Here is a 20,074-nt window from a genome sequence, read left to right on the forward strand (position 1 = left end):
TTTCAGGCTCTGTGATAAACGCAATACATATTTATTCTACATCAGGACACATAAAGGTACATTACACATTATATTGCAATATAAGGACCTATACATTATTTAAGTAGCAATGATGACTCTGATCCTGAGTTACATGACATGGATTCAAGAAATATGGTGGATAACCTACAATATTATAAATTCTAAGCAGTTATGGTGTCAATGTTGCTTCTTTTCAGAGATATTGCATTTAATATCAAACAACAGTCTCTCACACAGTAATCCATTCATGTATCACTCTAGTGATGTGGGATGATCACAGTACTGGAGGTAGTTGTGGATGCGGTGTGATATGTCCAGCTGACCTATGACCTCTGAGGCTCTGGTACCAAGCATCACCCTCACTGTGATCCGACAAAGCTGCTGCAGGCTCAGAGGATTACCTGCAGAGAAGACAAGTTTTTTTTTTAATAATAATTCAAAAGCAAAATTGAGCAAAGAAAAACATTTGATAATAGCTCTCTGAGGCAGTGCATGAACTCACTTTCATAAACCATGAGGCAGATGTGAGTGGGAGACTCAGGTGTTGTGTAGTCTACAGGTTTTCTTCCCAGGTTGTCGCTGGCGTACACGTTGGCTCCAAACTCCACCAATAGCTCGACCAAGTCCACCATGTTGACTCGTGCTGCATGGTGCAAAGCTGTCTCATGGAACCTGATTGAATTCACATTGGCACCTGCAGGAAGTTTAGATGAGTTTAGGCCTGTTTGTTTGGATTCATGGATTTATCACAGCTGGCATGTTCAGAAAGTTTTGGTAGACCTTGTAATTGTGATTAAGTAGAGGCTAGTAGATGCTATCCTCCAGGAGGATCTGCAGCGTGATGTGATATTTGGTATGCCATGTGACTACACAATCGCAACGAAGGACAAAATAGTACTGGTGATACTTTTTTCTGTCAAAAATATTTTTGTCAATCACTGCCCCACCATAAATTGAACTTTACATCTGCAGGGAGGTGGTGTACATTTTAAGCTATATACCTGCAGTCTTCTTGCTGACCTGCATTAAGCACCTCCTTGACACAGTCCATGTGTCCTTTAGCACATGCAACGTGGAGGGGTGGACCAAAGTGGACATCACACGCCTCCAGCTGGGCACCGCTGGCTATCATCAGCTTCACTACTTCAACACTACCTGAAAAGGAATGTAGAGTTTTACTTGGCAGTGCAGACGTCTGACAGGGTATGATTGGTTGAACCCTGTCTTACTGCTGCTGAAGGTTTACCTTTTATGCAGGCCTCGTGGAGTGGTGTGGCGGTGAGAGCTGTGAGGGATGGGTTGACTTTGGCTCCATACTCTAAAAGCAGCTTAGCACACTCCAGGCTGCCAGAAGCACAGGCGTTACACAGAGGAGTGCTGCCATGGATTGTCCGTATATCCACCTGGAATAACAAGGGAGACAATTCCCATTTTATTTTTTCCATACAATTTTAGATTATTGCAAGCATATTAGTTGCACGTTACACTTACAAGGACTTGTCACCATGTGAAAAGTGGGTAGATACAATACTTACTATAATAATGACCTATATGCATCCCAGGTTATTTGAGCATTTTATTTGTTCATATCTATACAAGTCAGGTTTTGTCCTCCACAGATGCTGGTAGGACCATGGAGGTTTATCCCACCTGGGCTCCAGCCTCCAACAGCAGCCGGGCACAGTTTGGATGAGCCTGTATGCAGGCCTCATGGAGTGGAGTGATGTTGTCCACTGTCACCATGTTGACTGATGCCCCACTTTCTATCAGCTGTTTCAGCTGCAGAGCCCTGCCATGAGACGCTGCTTCATGCAGGGCGGTCCGGTCTGCCCAGAAACCTTATAGAGACAGTAACACATGAACAACTGTTCCTGTTTCATACGGGTACAATGAAAGCTTTGTTCAGGTTTTCTATATTTTTAATATACATACTTGTACATGTCTCCAAGTTTAAAAGCTTTTTATAAAGCTGTTGATGATGGTTCTCATTCATCCAGGTCATGGTAATTCTAAGTGCTGTATTGTAGGCAACTGGAATTGTTTCAGTTTGTTGAAGACGTTTCACCTCTCACCCAAGAGGCTTCTTCAGTTCTAACTAACTGGAGGGGAGTTGCAGGCTTTTAAACCCTGTGTGGGATTGTCCTTATGATGACAGGTGAAAGGTCTCGACAAAACTGAAGTCCAGTTGCCTACGGTATAGGCATTTGTATTTGTTTCCAACATGTTAACGCTATAAATATTACTGTCTTCTGTAAAAAGCTGCATGTGATTACACGTTCATATGAAATCTTTTTCCTGGTTTAAATTTAAATAATAATAATAGTAATAATAACAATAATAATAATAATAATATAATGATGACAAATAAATTACACTAAAATATTATAATTATTGTTGTTGTTATTATAATTATTAGTCATAGTAGCTACGGCAGTGTATTGTTGCAATGCCAGAAAAAAAATAAATAAATTAAATAATCAGTTGCACCTTTTAGTGTGAAAAGTTTCTTGTTACAACAAAATGTTTTTCATGTCATAATACAATATTTTTCACATTATTACATCATACTTTAATCACATTAAAACAAACGTTTTGTTGGAACAATTTACTATGTTTTTTATTATAACGAGAAACTTTTCACATTATAACAAAACGTATTGATATAACATAAAACTCTAGGTGCTTTAACATTTTGCTATACCATGTAACGTTTCACGTTGTAACTTGAAAGTGTCTTGTTATGACACATTATTCACATATTAATGTGATAACTTATTCTTGTTTTATGTTGTAAGAATAAGTTATCGCATTAATATGTGAAACGTTTCATGTTAAAATAAGGTAATCATTATAACCAGAAGTTTTGAACATGATAAATTTGTATTTCGTAAAAACGAGAAAACACGTTGTTATAATGTTGTGTGAAAACGTTATAACGTTATAACTGATCCATTTTTCATTTTCTGATGTTACAGCAATATACTTCCGTACAAACAGCAACTAGCTTCTCAGCAATTTCTACAGAAACAATTTTAAAAGTTGCCTAAAATGTGTGTTTGTCCTGACAGTGTGCTGTTGAAACTGTTCAAATTACAAGGGGCTCTTCTGTAACAAGTGTCATGAGTATTACGCTCATGGTGGACTCTTGTCATATGAACGTCGGCTGCTTCTCGCCAGTTTAGACCGAACAAAACACTGAGTGTCACGAGCAGGGCACGAGCGCAAGTTAATGAGATTAGGCGTCGACAACATCGGCGGCCATTCTTGACATTCTCAAAGCAGCCGACATGTTCATGTATGCAAGCTGTTGATTATGAAAACTGTTAACAAAGCTCACCGATGTCGCAAAGAAACGAACGGCGTGCAGCTGTCACCTCCATGTTTTACCGGTGAACACTTCGTGCTGGGAGACGGCAGAGGCACGTGACTCAAAACATTACCCAAGCTAGAGTCGAATGGCGAGATTTTATGGCAGCGAGGAATTGTGGGAGTCGTAGTTCGAAGGCATGAGGTCTCAGGAATATTCTCGCGGTATCTCTGAGGTTCCCAATTAAGGTACGACCAGACAACTAACTCAATTCTGTGCTAATTAACAAAACAGGAATACACAGAATACCATATACTCATGCACAGGAAATTTATTGTATTACATAACGAAATGTAATTAATATTTATTCTGTTAAACTACAAAAACATAGCTGTTTTCTTTATATAATCAATTGTTTCTTCATTTTAAAAGTTTTGGATTGTGCCAGGAATCTCAAACTACAGAAAAAGGTTGCTATGTGTAATAAAATAAAATCCTGACGGGTACAATGACCCAAAGAACATTTGAGTATTATGATGCTACTTTGAAGGCTTTTTCATCACTGTGTTGCTGTGATTGCAGACTACAGTAACCATCAACATATACAACTGTCAATAAATAACCAGATATTTTGTAGATGTCAGTCTAAAGTTCAGGGTTGATTCATCTTTGGCCTCACCATCACGAGAGCTGCTGTGAGCAGCAAAAATCTAGAGGTGTGTTTCACTTGTGTTACACACAATCACCAGTCGTTGTTCACACAAACACTGTAATGTAAGAAAAATTAATAAACAAACACAGTTTTGGTTTTTGACAAAGTTGTTTTTTTACTTTGCAGTACAGAAATCATTGAGCCCAATATGTTTTGTTTTTTTTGTTGTTTTTTTTAAGTTGTTCATAACAGAGGATCTCACAGGGCTCTTATCAATTCAATACTGCTGCAGTACACATTTGGTCCTTCTTAAGCAATTACAGTCAACCAGACTTCACATTAATCTGTTGTTAATGCTCCGATCATCCATCACTTTGCATAATACAGGTACTAATATATCTCCTCTGATGCATTATAGTAGATCAAGCTGTTGAAAACAGGTTCAGGTGGTTTATGCTGGACTAGTTGGCCTTGTGGCTTGGTTTACGACATGAGTCTGGCTGTGCTGGAGATTAGACAAAAAAGGGGTTAAAAAGACAAAAATATTAAGCCTGCACACCCCTTTGACCACTTTAATTTCACTAAATCTGACAATATAATCTGATGGCTCACATGATTTAATTTAGTCGCACAAAGCTTAGCCACCTTTCTCTGACCCTGACATGAAACAATACCTGAAGAGACTAAATAACTAATGTATAGATGTTATTCGTCTTCCAAAGGCCTTTTATACAATGACAAATACTGGACAACCAACCCAATACACAACCAGTCTGTAAGATAATAATATTGATTATTAATTATCATTTGATTTGGCATCTTTGGACTATTTATCATCTTAACAGGATGGAGTAGAAGAATGTAGGGTATTACTGTATATTAGCACTTTAGTGCAACAACCATTTGATTTGAAAAAGCATAGCTCCCTCCCTGAACCCTATCCAACAATACTACATCATATCTCTATATATCATGAACTTCCTTGGATTTTGAGATTTCAGTTGTCGGCAGCGCTGTCTTCGATAATCAGGAGTGTGGTGGACGCGTCGCCTTTACTCTGCATCGCCAAAGGTGTCCTTCTGCTTGCGCTCCATCTCGGCAAAGTCAAAGTCTGAGCCCGTCATCCTCCTGTAGATGTCCTTGATGTCGTCACAGGTGGTTTCAAAGTGAGTTGTGGCGTCATATGAACGGGAGATGAAAATCTAAAGAGGAGAAAGCAATGTAAAAGAGCGTTTTTTTATTGAAAGTATTATTTTAGTGCACTGAACCTGAAGATACGTGTAAGTCTGATATTATAGTTTTGACTCTTATTTGACATGCCTTAAGTGAATGAAAGATAGTAAAATAAACTAAAATTCAAGGAAGGAGGAAGGAAAGAGACCACAGAAGTGTCTCCTGTGCAGGGTTTTACACACGATGGCAGGAAAAAAGCACAGTGGTGCAAAGATGGTATGTTCTTATAACAGCAGCAAGTGATGAAAATTCATTCATTATATTACATTTCAAAACTCATGAGCCAATTACATATACAATGAATAAAGCATACATGGTGAATACCTGTATACAATCTAAATATAATTTTTACCACTGATTCTGCAACCTGGTTTTTGTACTCTGAAATGTTGAGACTGCTGTGGTCCTGCAGCGTCTGCATTTATACACAAAACCATGCGTGTGATACATGTAGTGTTAAGGGGGAAAAGTGGGAATGATAGCCTGTAAACAGCATCGATCCTGCCCTTGATTTTAAGGTGGAAAAAGAGGTAGAGGTGGCGGTACATTCTATGTTCTAATGGGTCGCTATCGCAATGCCACGCTCTGTGGCAGTGAATGGAAACAAATGATTGTTCAAATGATTTGTTGTAAATGGGTTACAGCATGTACCAACAGCAATATGTTCCATCTTATTCCACTGATCATACCTGGCTGTCAGTGCCCATGTCAGTGGGTCCAAACTGTTCACTAATGCTGACGAACTTCTGCTCAATGGGTTGCAGTAGGTCCAGGGCCGGCTTGATCTCACTCTCAGGGTCGTTTGTCTCCACTGTGGTGCTCACGATTGCGATATATTTACCCTTTGCTGCCACGTTGTGAGCAGAGGAGATCATACAAACGTAGATGTCTAGAAACAGGAAAAACAAAGTTAATGTCTGGTTGTTTAGCTGTGGGTATGTTAAAATATTATTTACTGTTATTTGTCTAACTGCTTGTTAGACATTGTGAATGGGAAATAATCTGAGTAATGTTCCAAGAATTGTTGTCATTTGTGTGTACAACTCTAAACTTAATTCCAAGTATCTCTTGCTTCTGCATCTCTGCAATGACCTTGATGTTTTCATCTGACATCCACAGAGTATTCAGCTATGACACTGACATTATCTTTCTACTTTTTACTAATATGTATTTAATTTGAGACAAAGAAATGAAGTACTGTAAAGTCTAAGTCATCTACTCGCTTCCTGAGTGCGCTCACCGTGCTTCCTGTTGACCTGATTCTGAGGGATGATGATCTGGCAAGAGTTGTTGTCAGCGGTGCCGGTAATGGTGTGACTCAGGATGCACATGGCTCTGATCACCTGGCCCACTTTGGTGACGCGATCCTTTATGTAGCTGGGGTCACAGATCAGCTGCTTGCACCTGGCAATCTATGATAGGTAAACACAGCTGGAGGTCAGAGGTCATGGAATAGGTTTCATTCATTGATGAAACATATAATGGGCGACTGTACAGACATTTTCTCTAGATTTGGATTATGACCGAATAGCTGTATGGAGACATTTCATGCTCCCCCCAATCCTGTTTTTGTTACATCAAATATCACACAACGTCTCAATGAACTCTACAGATGATGTTAAACACCAAATCCAACACATTTAAGACACAAAATGCTCACCTCTCCCTCAGACTTGACTCCCACCACCTTCCCATCCTCCACCACTATCTCCTCGATGGGCTTGTTCAACATGTACGTCCCACCATAGATGGCACTCAGTCTGGAATGGAAACACAATGTGAGCTCTTTTTTCTGCCTATCAACAGACAAGACTATCGTTGGCTACCTATAAATCTCAACACTTATTTTCTCCCAATAGCGTCTCCGTACAAAATTCGTAAAAAAAATTGTGTGGAATCAGACACTTCAGTGGCCTACTGGGACACTACAAGACAACAGAGCCATCACTATCGCTATTAGTGTGCTTTTCCTACAATGACAGAATAACCAGTCTATCTACAAGCCAAGAGAAGCCTATTTCAGGATTTAAAACACCTTGTGGGTAGGTGTTGCAAATTATCATTATGTTATACCATTTAACACAAATAAGAGTTATATTTAAAAGGTCAACAGAATAACGATAGTTTGGAACAGAAAAAAAGCTGATAGCAGATTACTTGGCTGATGCCACTGACTGGAGTTTTGACAATCGAGCTACTTATGCTACCTATGTTACAAGAGTGCCTGTGTTTTTTCTCTCCTCACTGTGGACTGCTCCTGCTACAAGTACGCTCAGTTGGTACACAGGTGGAATAAGACGACTTCTGTTGGACATTTAATCAAGATTAAAAGGACTGAATATGTTTGTATCAGAGACTAGCAGTCCCTTTTTCCTGCTCTCTTGAAACAGGTGCATGTCTAAATTGTTCACGTTACTTTAAATGCTACAAAGTGGACTTGTTGTTTAAACACATTATAACTTCCAATGTGCTCTAAAGGCTCGTGCCTCTGCCAGTTTAAGAGATGGTCACTGAAATGAAAAAAATATTAAAGCCATGTTGATGGGCACTTCTGAGCGGCAGGAAAAACATATTGATGATGCAACAGTTAATATCAATAGTTACCGTCTTTTTTCATTTTTAACTACAGTTTTTATAGTGCTTAAAAATGTTTTTAATAAATGCTAAATTAGCTACTAGCAGATCCTGTTTGCAGTGTCCCCATTAATGTGCAGACATTTATTACCAGATTACTTTGAGACTGAACATAAATGTAAATTGCAAAATCCAGGTAACTTCTGGAGATAAAGGGAAAACCCTTATTTTTTATTTCTAGGTTAGTTTATGGACATACATTCATAATGGCTATTGGAGACACTCAGGTGTAAGTGCAAGTCACACTGAATACAAAAATATGGGTACTGTATCTATGTGTTCACTTATGACTGACCTATGAACTTCAGAAGAAGTGTGTTAAATACAGATTGCGGCATTGGGGAAGTAAGGTGCCAATGCTGCTATAATCTGTTACCTGTGTTGAGCAAGCCAAATCAACAGGCCGAACTACAATAACTAACTTCCTGTTGTTCATGATAGTGTACCGGCATGTACCGGTACCTTTCACCTAGGGTTGGGTACCGTTCACATTTGAACCGATACCAGTACCTTTTTTCAGTACTTTAATCCATCTGTAATAATAAAAAAAGTAATTTCAGTTCTAACAAGTTAAATTATTCACTTCTAGAGACAATATATAATCAGTCATATTTCTAGTTACAATGCACATCACATGTCAGTCAGTTGTTCTAAGTTTTATTCCAATAGCATCTTGCTGTACTGCAAGTTAATCTGTAAAATAAATACTTTTTGAAGTTAACTGCTCCATTTAGCTGTTCCTGCTCATCAACCTCGTGCTATAGGAATAAATATAATAGAAAACACCAAGATTTAAATGTGCTGCCCTCTCCTGGGACACAATGTCTCCACTGGTGGTGGCTGTATATTAAACAGATCGGAAAAATTTTGAGTTTGCATTTGACCCCTTTAGCTTGCTGTAGTGTTGAAGCTACAGCAGCAGATTGAGCTTATTATGTGTCAGCAGTTTCCAAAGCATATGAAATACTGTATATCCCTTTACATATGATCACATATATCGTTTTACGGTAAGTATGAAAATTAAAAACGTAGCGTTCGTAAAATAAACTTATTGTGGTAGTGATGCTAACCCTGTTAGCGGGTTAATGGACATTCCAATTATAGCAACAAGCTAGCGGGCTGAGTGCTTATTCTATAAAATCATTTAGGGAGAGAGAAAGAAGAAAATATTACAGCATGGTTAAGAAGGCATGCCATTGGCCAGTCCAACTAGGTTGGTGTGTGTATTAAGGGTAGAGTCCCCTACCTGGCAAATCCTTGTGGCAGTTCTCCCAGGCCATAAAGTGGGTAGAGGTATGGGCTTTTGCCATATCTGGCCAGAGACTCGCTGTACAGCTTTATCCTGTTTATTGCATCCATGCAAGGTTGATCCAGGTACCTGAGGAGAGAGAGATGGGGACCATTTAAAAATCTACCAGCTATAATTTAACAAGGCAGGGGGACAAGATAACACTATTGCTTGTAATGAAGTTTTATAAAAATAAAATCTGACAAAACATCTAGAAAAACCACTGACTCATCTGTGCGGTAGAGGGCGAGGGAGTGGCCAGTAAAGTCTATGACATCCTGGCCCAGGTCAAACTTTTTGTAAACATCCCTCATCGTTGTAGTCTTGGGGTCCACACCCTCCGTGGTTCTGGGGTCGTTCTCGTCAAAGTTGGCAACAAAGACCAAGAACTTTCTGAAGCGCCGTTTTTCAAACAACCCCATCAAACCTGTAGGAGACCAAGAGTTGAGACTTGATTGGACTTGCTTAGAACGCAACACAGAGTGAGTGAAAAGAAAGCTTTACAACATCAATGCTACATGCAACAAGCAGCTGGCAATGTAAAGGGTTAGAGCCAAATTACCTCATCAATTAAAAACATGGATTAAAGAGAATGGCAAATATTTTTTGGCAGTGGAACTATAGAAAGACACAAATGCAGCAAATAAAATGTATTTTATGGTTTTAAGCTGTACATGTATTTATAATACCTCCACAGTCATTTTTTTACTGCATCTTCCATTAACTTACTAGATGCCAGAGCCTCAGTCTCAGTCGAGGGGACTTTATGGATTTTGCCTTTCTTGTAGACATAGCTGCCCTCAATCACTTTGAATTCCAGGTAGCGAGTCACCTGTGTGATCAGCAGCATGCGGACCAGCTGACCTGATAGTAGGAAATGCAGAAATCAGCGTTACTTTCACAAAATGATGCATGAAAACATTTATCAAATATCAACCTTGTAATTCTAGACCCATTATTGGTATTTTCTAGTTGCAGTGAAGTGTCACTCGAGGTGCCTGCTACTTTAAGATATTTTAAATATTATAGAATGTTTGAACCACACACAAAGTTCAACATACAGCTCTAATAAGCTAAAGCTCACAGCTCTAATGAGAAACATAGAAGGCACTCTGAGCCTAAAGTTCAGAGGCTTAAATGCACAATGTGTAATTTCTGCTCCTAGGGGTCTCTTGAGCAAAACAAAAGACATTTGTTGAGTGTTGTGTGGGGAGGGCCGGACAGAGCGCAGGGGTATAGCCGCTGCTGTTGCTCAAGGCCAGCTGGGAGTAGAGCCTGACCTTCTGGAGGAATAAACACCTGGGGTAACATCAGATTCTGATCTGATCCAGAACTTTATACCAACGGAAGAAGAGCTCAGACTACTTTTTAACTGTTTTGATAACAAAAGTGGATTTATTGTCACTCCCATTTATCAGCCCTGACTGCAACAGCAATCTGTGGAGGAAACCGCCATTGTCAGGTTTTTATGTACTGACTGGCTAGAGGGGAAATTAACTTTACCACAAGAACAAAATTACAGTAAAGAGAGGAGAAAAAAAGAGAACTAGAGTCTCTGATGCGTGCTGAAATCTGTGAGTGCACACGCATGCACCCTCGATGTGTGCCGCTGCTCGCTAACTCATGGTTAATGTCGAGTAAAGTAATCTGGCTGTTTGGGGCAGATAAACACTTGCGCGAGTAACACAAATGAACAGAAATGATCTCGCAGTCAACCTCGCTTAGCTGGTGGTGAACACACCATCGGACGAGACTCAGGCACAAATGTTCAGTTTTGTCACGTTCGCCAACTCCCCTATCCTGGAAGTAGCAATGGGCATATGTAACACATTGAATTAACTTGTGAATGGACATTGTTGGAAACATCTGGGAGTGCACAGCTGAACAAAATATCGAACAGAGGTCAAGGCGTTCTTAGACATTTTAATGCAAAATTCCCAAATATATGTTTAAGTCAAAAGTTAAAGCAGCAAGTAATACACAGGTGAGTGATCTAAGTATACCGTTGGCCATGAGGAATTTGGGGATGAGGTCCACATTCCAATCCCTGCCTTTTCCCATTGACTCAGGAGGCGCGCCAGGAAGGCTGAAGCGCTTGTAGAGCTGTAGGGAGACACAGAACCAGTACTCTTTTAAAGCTGGGCTCACTGCAGTCAATTAACCCCATTTTCAGGAAGGATCCTTTTACAAAGAGGCTTGTACAGTCTTTCAGAGCAAGGTTGAATGAAGCACATTACATGGTATTATTTCACCCACCAGCAACCCATCTGACATTAGTCACAATGTTTAGTTTAATGACCTGGACCGCCCAATCATGGATATATACCGCTCTGTTCTGTGTTTTAATGTAAAATTACATACATAATGGCCTTTTTGGCATAAATTCATCTAAGAAAAATCATACAGGTATACAGGACGCTGCTGGGAAGTAGTAGGGTCCCTTTTCTAATAAAAAAATGATGTGGTATTGGATCAGCTCATAAACTCATGTATACTCCAACACACATTCCAACATAATGGGCAAAATTGACACTAGTATCAGTACCAGTACGACCCTAGTAATTCCTCATTGCTCACAGCTTTAACAACATAAAAAAGTTACTGATTTTTAAGCAAAGTAGGCCACTGATACATCAGTCCATCTTCACCACTTTTTAGTGCATAAAATCTGATTGGATGCCAGCCAAGTGTTCCAAGGAAGTCTTAATTTATTTTTTATTTAATAAGCAACCACAAAGAACAGACCAAATAAGCATGTTTGTTTTTACACTTTCCCTCCATTTACCTCTTGTGCACTCTCCTTTTTCTGTGTGTTAACTGTTACCATACATCATCCTTAAGATAAAAAGTAAATATTTACATGTTTTTCATAATTTCACAGTCTGCAGTTCTTGCTTGCATCTAAATTTTAAACCTGGTTGACCTCCCCAGTGTCACAAAGTCAGTCCAGCAGGGTCAGAAAGGAACTTACATCTTCAAGAGGTGTAATGGAGGCACTCTCAGCTCCGTAGTATGAGTTTCGGTCCATGTGCAGAACTTTCTTCCCCTTCACCGACATGATGCCTGATAAAATGCATTCCTATTGGGAGAAAACAACAAAGAAGAGGAATTAGACCAAGATCAACAGGGTACAGGGAAAATCCAGACATTGCAAACCTTTAGACTTTCAGTTACAGCTATAAATAATGACATCAGTTAACTGAAGTTAATGTCACTTGAAATTTAATAATTACAAATCCCCCCAAGCACTGTTTTCTGTACTTAGTTGTTTAAAACCAAAAAGTTTTCATATCAGCCCATAGACAAAATATACACAGATACCGGTATACCGATAATATCAGCCAATCTATATATCCATCAGGCTCTAATCATTTGTAATGGAAAAAAAATACAGTTTAAACAAATGACTGCTTGTCTCACTCTTTTTGTACAAACTGCTTCTTGCTTCTTTTATTCCTCCACTCCGCTCTATTGACTGTCTTTTCTGTTGCTTTCTCTCCTTATCTTGGACAAATTACCTATGCACAGCAAACACATTTTTTAGCCTACTTTCTTTTTGTTGTGTGGTTGTTTATTACAACAAGGAAATAAGCGTTGCTTGATTAAAGGCTAAGGAAGGAAGCAAGACAAAACTGAAGAAAAAACAGGAATTTGGAAAGTTATATATGAAGAGTGCATACAATGAGACGATTTGATTGTTCCAACTGACCTAAAACTTTTAGTAACAGTAAGGCAATGAAACAGGAAGGCATGGAGTGGTTCTTTGGGTAACATCCAAAACTTTTGATAATGGAAACACAAAAATAACCATTGCGATTGTATAACGAACTGAACTGGACTGCTTAGTGGAAATGCAGCTATAATGTCTGACATGCCTCTGTGGAGCCTGGAGGATGGTTGTAGCTTTGCCAAAGCTTTCAGTCTCAGAGGCTTGGTAATGATAAAGGAAAATATGCATGTTTGAGTCTGGAATTCCCACAGACCAAAGGCTTTAATACGATTACAGCAGTGGGTTTGTAGATGCAAGGAAATACCATGTGCACCATGTGACTGCGTGGACTTTAAAACAAGTTTTACTACTGAATGACAGCTTACACTCTGGGTGTACGTGGTACAAGTGGCATGATAAAAAACAAAAATGCATGATAGCTTTTGCTAGGTGATGTCACACATTTTCTTTGCGTACAGACTGTGACTTGTAGTAACACAGGAAGTAACAGGGTTTATTTCGCCCATTTGTTTCTTTCGATTAGAATAAATATGTATGGCCCCTCTATTAGATAATGGTAAATAAAAGTTCACTCTTTACTCTCAACACAGTCCCGTCAGCTGTCGCAATAAAGTCCAGACAAACACTGACAGGTGACTACAGTCAACATACAGTTCATCTTTGTCATTTTAACCTAAAGTTGGGTTCATTAAATCCGTCTCCATCCATGCTATTGGTTTTAAAATTAACCGTGGAGAATGTTGAATTGGATGCAGAGAAAACTATTAACAATAGAGTAACAGTAAAGTAACAGAAACAATAAAGCTAACAGGCTAAAAGCTTAAGTAGGAAGTTAAAAACTGAAACCTCTAACCTGAAATTATGTGACCACAAACACCCTATGTTGCTGTTTGTCTATTTGGTACATTTGGTCAGAACAAGCCCAACCTTCTCTTCAACATACGATAACTCATTATTATTTCATCAACATACAAACCAAGACCAGGGTTCAACAGTAATGTTTTTCTTTAAACACACCTCATCTATACATATGAGAAGTGTAGTGTTGCAAATAAAGATAATTTTCATAAACCACCTGCTTTTAATTATCGTTTTTTCTATCAGCGAGTTTGTCCATAAAATGTCAGAAAATTGTTTGTCATAGTTTAATACAGCCTTTAAAAATGATTTAAACAATCGATTTTGATGGAATAAACAATTTTGACCGGCTCAACTGACGCAACTGCACATACTGCTGCTGTCAAAGCTAAATGCAGTACTGTCTTTTAGCTTTAAATCCAGTTTTTCCCGTGTGAACATGTGGTGATATTGTCCATTAGGTTTATCGGATGAGAAGTCAACCTAAATTTAACTAAACCTCTAATTGCCCCCTTCACAATGTCAGTGACATGACTACTTCGCTACATCCTGCAGTATCTAAACTTGCTCCTGCATAGGTGCTCTCCCAAAATAACATGTCCCAGTGAAATCTGATCATTTCTATTTGTAAATGTCTGGGTTTCATCTACTGTATGGTCTTGCAATGGCATTGGCTTGAAGGACATAGAGTTGGGCTACAGATAAATCTCTGGATAAGACAGAGCACTTCTGATGGGTCACTGTCACTCCTTTCTAGTGACATGTGACTGGACCTGACCTGCTGCCGCTTACATAAATACAGGCTTTGACACAGAGCCGGACACAGCCCAGTCATCACAACTTCTGCCAGATAGTAGTGGCCATGCTGACAGAGAGGAAAAGACACTGATCCAGTGTACAGCCAGGCAGAAAATTAAGCCAGTATAAAACATGGGGACCAGAGTCCCAGCTCAATTTTTAACACATAAGACCCATAAAAATCAGAGAGAGGGTGAAAGAGCGTAGACAGCAAAGTCCAACACAGAAGAGAGCGCTGGATGGGTCGCTGCAGTTCAATTAGATGCAATAACATGACAGAACATCACAATCAGCACATGACAATATCTGCTTTGATTTACTACACTGAAAAATCCCAACACACTGAAATCCACTGGGCTCATAGGAACAACAGAGCTGAGAAATAACATAAAATCACCCCACTGAAGGTTTTCTCAGGGGAGGAAAGTTAGAGTAGAAAAAAAAAAATCAATTAATCATTCAGCAGGCATTTATCAAGTAAAGATTAATTGATTTATATATGTAAAAAAAATAGATGCATCACTAATGGAAAATTGTTAGTTGCAACCCTAAGTAAGTAAAATCACTCATTTACTCTTTAAACTGTATACATGGATATATTTCAAAATTAAACTGCAGTTTACTGTACTGCACCTTTTACTTCACAGCATTCCTCTCTTAGTTAAATGGCTGATCAACATTCTATATTCAAAACATGTGATGAGCTTATAAAATTAGATGGGAATGCGCTTGCTTCAGAGGAATTTAGAATGTGTATGTCTATCATTTCCAGCAGCATTTGGTTAACATAAAGTAAGTAATGCAAATCTTTTTGTTTGTTACATTTTTAATGATCATTTGATTGGCAATATATTACAACTTCTACATCTACTGACCTTACTCGTTTATCGTAAATGCAGGTAAGCACTGTGTCAATAAGGTAAGCATTTCCCTTCCTCTTTTGCTGGGAACAAAGACAGAAGCAACTGTATGCTTCTACATATACTTACATTACAGAAGAATACAAAAGTAATCTTGTACTGCTAAGAGTAGAATTTGCTTAATTACTTTATATAATTTGGTGTAATTACCTTTATATATTAAATATTTTCAATGAAGTTATCTACCAAATACCACTGTTTTATGTAAATAATTGGTGTATTAAATATGAGAAAATCATGAAAAATCCTTGTGGAAGAGGCTGGAACCAGTGATTGAAATTTTTGCTCGAAAGCTGCTTTCACAACCAATTGTGTATTATCATTATTATTATTATTATTATTTTCTGTTGATATACTAACTCAATGACAGACTAATTGTTGCAGCTATTTAAATGGGAACTTTGCCCATTTTCAACCAGCCATGTATCACTACACTGTTGATAGTATATGCAAATGAACAATAGTAAACTTCTCTCCATTTTGCCTGCACCTGGAGCTCGCGCAATATGGCAGATTTTAGGGCTGTTGTATCAATTACAGATTGTTGTTCCATGCATCCATGGACACAAGGGGCATTCCCCCTCTCTATCAAGGTAGTTCCGAAAATTGTTTCTTTGGGAGTCAAGAAAGTTGCTGTTTGTTGTACAGATAGCACAATACCATTTAGTTTTGCGTAAAACTGCTCAGTGAACTACATCGTCTCGCTCAATATACGTCACCAACACTAAGATGGTCGTAACCTCTGCTCAGAAAAAGTATTAAGAAAAGGTGAATATCACAACAAGCTTAGTAATACTGACAGCTGTATTATGCGAAAGGACAGTTTGTCAGTTTTGTGAGTTAGCTAATGTATGGGACCGGCTCTACAAGGTTTCGGTTGGGTTTCAGTGAACGTTAAACAAGACGACATCACTGACACTTCTGTTGGTGTGTAGTTTTTATAATTACGCATTTTGACAGTCCTATATTTCATTACTTTTCAGATAAACTGCAACTTTTGATTTGAAAAAGTATCTTTAAAATTCATAAACATCCTATGTGTGATTGATGGCAAAATTCAAACAGAATCAAAATATGATTTTTATCGTCACTCACTACTATGCATATTTCTTCTGAAATAAGGTGCCATGGCAGCCCACCAGAAGGAGCATGACTTCACCTTTCTGTAGGTCTGTTGCTGTGCATTGCATTCTGGTTGTTGTAGGTTTTCTACCTTCTGAAATAAGGGGAATTACCACAGCCCTTTTTCTCCATTTTCTCTGATCATGTAGCACAAATTTCATGAAATCTTTGTCATTCTTTTGCATAGACAGCCCAGTTTTATACAAGGGCCATCTGTCAAACAGTGAAATACTTCTTTAACTAACAGCTATATGATCACCAAAACTGAAGTTCTGAATGGACAACTTCCACCTCAGCCGCTGATATTCCACCCTATTCGCTTCTCTTGTCTTTCCGCACAAGCTGCTTTCTTGGGATCACCAAGTGTATCATAATGTGACCCAAAATGCATTTAGGTACAGTTTTAGCCACTCCCCTCATGTGTCATTAGTAGTGGACAGATGGCAAACCCCATCCCCCAACACTTAACCCATCAAAAATGCCAAGAGGCATTTGAAGGGTAAACAGCGTAAATAGTCTTATAATTATTTTTATTAATATTATTTTTTCATTTTATCTTTACATTATTCTATTTTTGTCTTATTCTAGTTTTGGTGTGTTTTACATTTTTATTTATAACTCATCCAGTGTTGTTTTTTCCCCTCGGCCTATGTAAATATGTGAATTTCCCTGCTGAGGGATTAATAAAGTCTTATCTTGTCTATATTATCTTACCTTAAGAGGACTACACTAATCATCTCCATTCTAGACATGAGTAAAATAAGTTGGAACAGCATTGCTTATTATTTTGCTCATAGGCCTTTCAGTAACATGATGAGTTAGTAGACATGGCAGTGCTAGTGCTCGTGTTAGTGTGTAACTAAAAGCGGATGCTGTCAGATATACAGAAGTGAAGTCACTGATTTACATAACCTAACAAAAAAGATGTGAAACTACACTGTGCGACAGTGTCCAGCTCCGGTTTAACTGAGCTTACAGAGAAATAACAGTGTACTTTCGGTTCCTCAGTCTTGGTGGAACCACACCCAAAAGGGAGCTAAATCAACACCCTGCCCACCAAAAGTGAACCAACCCCCATTCTGCTTGCCTGTTTTTGCCCTGCTACCTCTGCTTGCTCTGAGCCGGCAGCAAAACACCAAGGAAATCAGTGTTGGCTGTTATGAAATCAATTAATACAAACTTAAGTGATGTGTTGAGCCAAAAAACTGTGTACTGAAGTTCTCCAAAAACAGTCAGGAATGACTATGCTATGAGTTGAGCGCGTTTGGGCTGACAGGAAGCTGTCCACTGGCTAGCCCAACAGTCCTTAAGTCAACACGTTGTTTCCATGTCATGCTTCAGCCACGTATAATTGACAGCAAGTCAGAAGGCCTGTCAGGAGTTTGTCTAAAGGCCACTGCACGGTTAAGGTTAATGCTGACAAAAGTTCCGGGTAAAATTTCCGGGTAAAGTACCAACGCTAACTACACGTACGGGAACAGCTCATGAACTGCCACCTCACGGAATGCTGGATCAGCCTGTTTGGCTTTTTGTTGTGCAAGTATTTTCACTTTAGCCTAAGTACTAGTGAAGTTCCTGACTGACAGTTGCATGGTCCAAAGTAATCCTGCTAGTCTGGATAAACAATTAGTCCGTTCTTTTCACCAGATTTCTACTCGTTTTAGTCACTAAAAACGGTGATGATTCGTTAACTCCGCGACAATTAACCTAGCTTTATTAAAGTTGTAGAGGACTTCATTTTACTCGTCTGAGACTCCACCGCGCGGAGCAGCGCAGAGCGGAAACTTAAGATAGCTTTGGTTAGGAAACGCCAGTTAGTTTACTAAACTACTAACGTTACTGACCCCTTAGCTGAAATTACACTAACTAACGTTAATGAGGTAATGTTGACCGCCGAGTTAACAGGCACTGTCCACGAAAGAACAATCGGTTAAGCTGACACGTCGTTACTCCGCTGTTAGCAGGCTAATTAATTAGCTTATTTTAGGTCGGCTAACCTTAGCAGCCTATCATCCGCGTATAATCTTGTCTTGACAGAAAAGCTGTCCAAACTGGCGCCCAACTTCCAATTAACCGGTTAAGTAACCGGGCTTACTACAGTCAGTGTCGACAGAATACTTAGGTTACTAACCACATAAACAGACAAAGAGCTTTAACTTATCTTGAGTACGTTAACAGTTAAGGTTAGGTACCGTTAATCTTTTCGGGCACTGATAGCAACTGCATATAGCATAGTGCTAACAGTGAGCGTTAGCTACTTTGCTCACAGTTTCCATTAGCTAACAGGTAGTCGCTCGCTCTGTTAGCGGCTAAGCTAGCTACTTAGCGTTAGCCTTGCTGATTAGGCCCAGTTAGCTCAAAGCCAAACTGTCAAGTGCTAGCTGCGTCGGTAACAGGTTGCAAATCCTTTCCACGCTGCAGAAGGCGTCGTTTGATTTTTTCTCACCGTAAGCCCGGTGCCCAGGACGATAACGTCGTATTCTTCATTCATTTTTCCAAGTCTTTACTCCTCTGCTCCTGGATATCGGGAAAGAAGAAAATGGAGATTTGCGGGGCTGGAAATGAGAGGGGCTGCGGTCCGCGTCAGGCGCCTCGGGGGGCGTGGCTTCTCAGCTGTCAATCATTTGGAAGACGGAGCTGAAGTCTCCGGTTGGAAAAACTTAGCGCAGAGACGGTGTGAGGACATGCAGAGACAATAACAAGAGACAGCAGGCAGGGACAACTGGCATGTTGTTATTGTTCGTTTCTTTGTTTTGTTTTTATAAAAAATGTTTCCATAGTTCTCACATTATCATTGGTTCCCACACACAAGTCTCTTACTGTAATGTTTAAAGTTTCCACCCTGCATTTTGAATTAATGGTCACTTTCATTTAATAAAGTTTTTACCTATTTCAAAATATCTGTCATATAAATAGATATGAGAATTTCCACCATCATGCATTCTGAGATGTAGTCTCTTCACTGCTTGTGTTGGACTAGATTCAAGGCTGACACGCCTGTTTAATAAACCAAGTGACATTCATGAAATTGCTGTCTTACTTACACGTCCTCGTGTTAGTCAATGCGTTTATTTCAAAGCATACACATTTATTTGCATACACTCATATACAGTTACTTTCACACTAAGTAATAAACACCAGCCAGCCAGAAAGACTAAGGAGTTGTCAGAGGTTGCTGATGTTTAAAGCTTAGGATTTGTTTTGTAATGACAGCCCAGCAAGTCTGTGATGGAAAGCTAGAGTCATGATGATATCAGAGTACAATCAGACAATATCACACACAGGCAGGAGAGCTTATCTTTAGCATGCCCATTCATGTCTTCGCCTCAGGGCATAGCATTGCCAAACAAGGTACTTATTCCCATGCAGAAGAGTGCAAACACAGCATTATGGGCTTTATAAGTTGTTTTAGAGATATTTTCCAAGTTATTGCAGAGTCCCAGGTCAACAATACCAAAGTTAGGCCTGAAGTAAATATAACAAAGCAAGATTTAGACTTAGGTCCACAATT

The 20,074-nt window shown here is 39.2% G+C and overlaps 2 protein-coding genes across 3 annotated transcripts; both read right to left on the minus strand.

The window, feature by feature from the left end:
- Positions 1-15: 15 nt before the first annotated feature.
- Positions 16-3,446, minus strand: asb13a.1 (ankyrin repeat and SOCS box containing 13a, tandem duplicate 1). Of its 2 annotated transcripts, none has more exons than XM_073480768.1 (6): positions 3,359-3,446; positions 1,672-1,859; positions 1,268-1,424; positions 1,042-1,176; positions 524-715; positions 16-422 (listed from the first exon to the last, which is right to left on the minus strand). In XM_073480768.1, exons 1-6 carry the CDS (start codon positions 3,399-3,401, stop codon positions 274-276), a joined length of 864 nt encoding a protein of 287 aa, XP_073336869.1. In that variant the 5' UTR covers positions 3,402-3,446; the 3' UTR covers positions 16-273. The 2 variants fall into 2 exon arrangements, with proteins under 2 accessions (XP_073336869.1, XP_073336868.1); XM_073480767.1 differs by lacking the exon at positions 3,359-3,446 and adding an exon at positions 1,954-2,033.
- A 683-nt stretch (positions 3,447-4,129) lies between these two features.
- gdi2 (GDP dissociation inhibitor 2) lies at positions 4,130-19,166 on the minus strand. The gene is made up of 10 exons (XM_073480383.1): positions 19,010-19,166; positions 12,107-12,214; positions 11,139-11,238; positions 9,865-9,999; positions 9,364-9,562; positions 9,094-9,225; positions 6,874-6,973; positions 6,454-6,625; positions 5,903-6,102; positions 4,130-5,182 (listed from the first exon to the last, which is right to left on the minus strand). The coding sequence occupies exons 1-10, from the start codon at positions 19,052-19,054 to the stop codon at positions 5,033-5,035; spliced, it is 1,341 nt and encodes a 446-aa protein (XP_073336484.1). The 5' UTR covers positions 19,055-19,166; the 3' UTR covers positions 4,130-5,032.
- Between the last annotated feature and the right edge of the window lie 908 nt (positions 19,167-20,074).

This window comes from Pagrus major, chromosome 14, assembly GCF_040436345.1.
Source record: "Pagrus major chromosome 14, Pma_NU_1.0".
Lineage (NCBI taxonomy): Eukaryota > Metazoa > Chordata > Actinopteri > Spariformes > Sparidae > Pagrus > Pagrus major.

Bases quoted from the DNA above. Each gene is read 5' to 3' on its own strand.
- asb13a.1 (XM_073480767.1), bottom strand. From the start codon at position 2,023: ATGACCTGGATGAATGAGAACCATCATCAACAGCTTTATAAAAAGCTT. The intron at 1,177-1,267 runs GTAAACCTTCAG...ATTCCTTTTCAG, and splicing joins CCACGAGGCCTGCATAAAAG to GTAGTGTTGAAGTAGTGAAG. The intron at 423-523 runs GTGAGTTCATGC...TCTTCTCTGCAG, and splicing joins CTGCCTCATGGTTTATGAAA to GTAATCCTCTGAGCCTGCAG.
- gdi2 (XM_073480383.1), bottom strand. From the start codon at position 19,054: ATGAATGAAGAATACGACGTTATCGTCCTGGGCACCGGGCTTACG. The intron at 10,000-11,138 runs GTATACTTAGAT...TCCTACTATCAG, and splicing joins CAAATTCCTCATGGCCAACG to GTCAGCTGGTCCGCATGCTG. The intron at 6,626-6,873 runs GTGAGCATTTTG...TACCTATCATAG, and splicing joins GAGTCAAGTCTGAGGGAGAG to ATTGCCAGGTGCAAGCAGCT.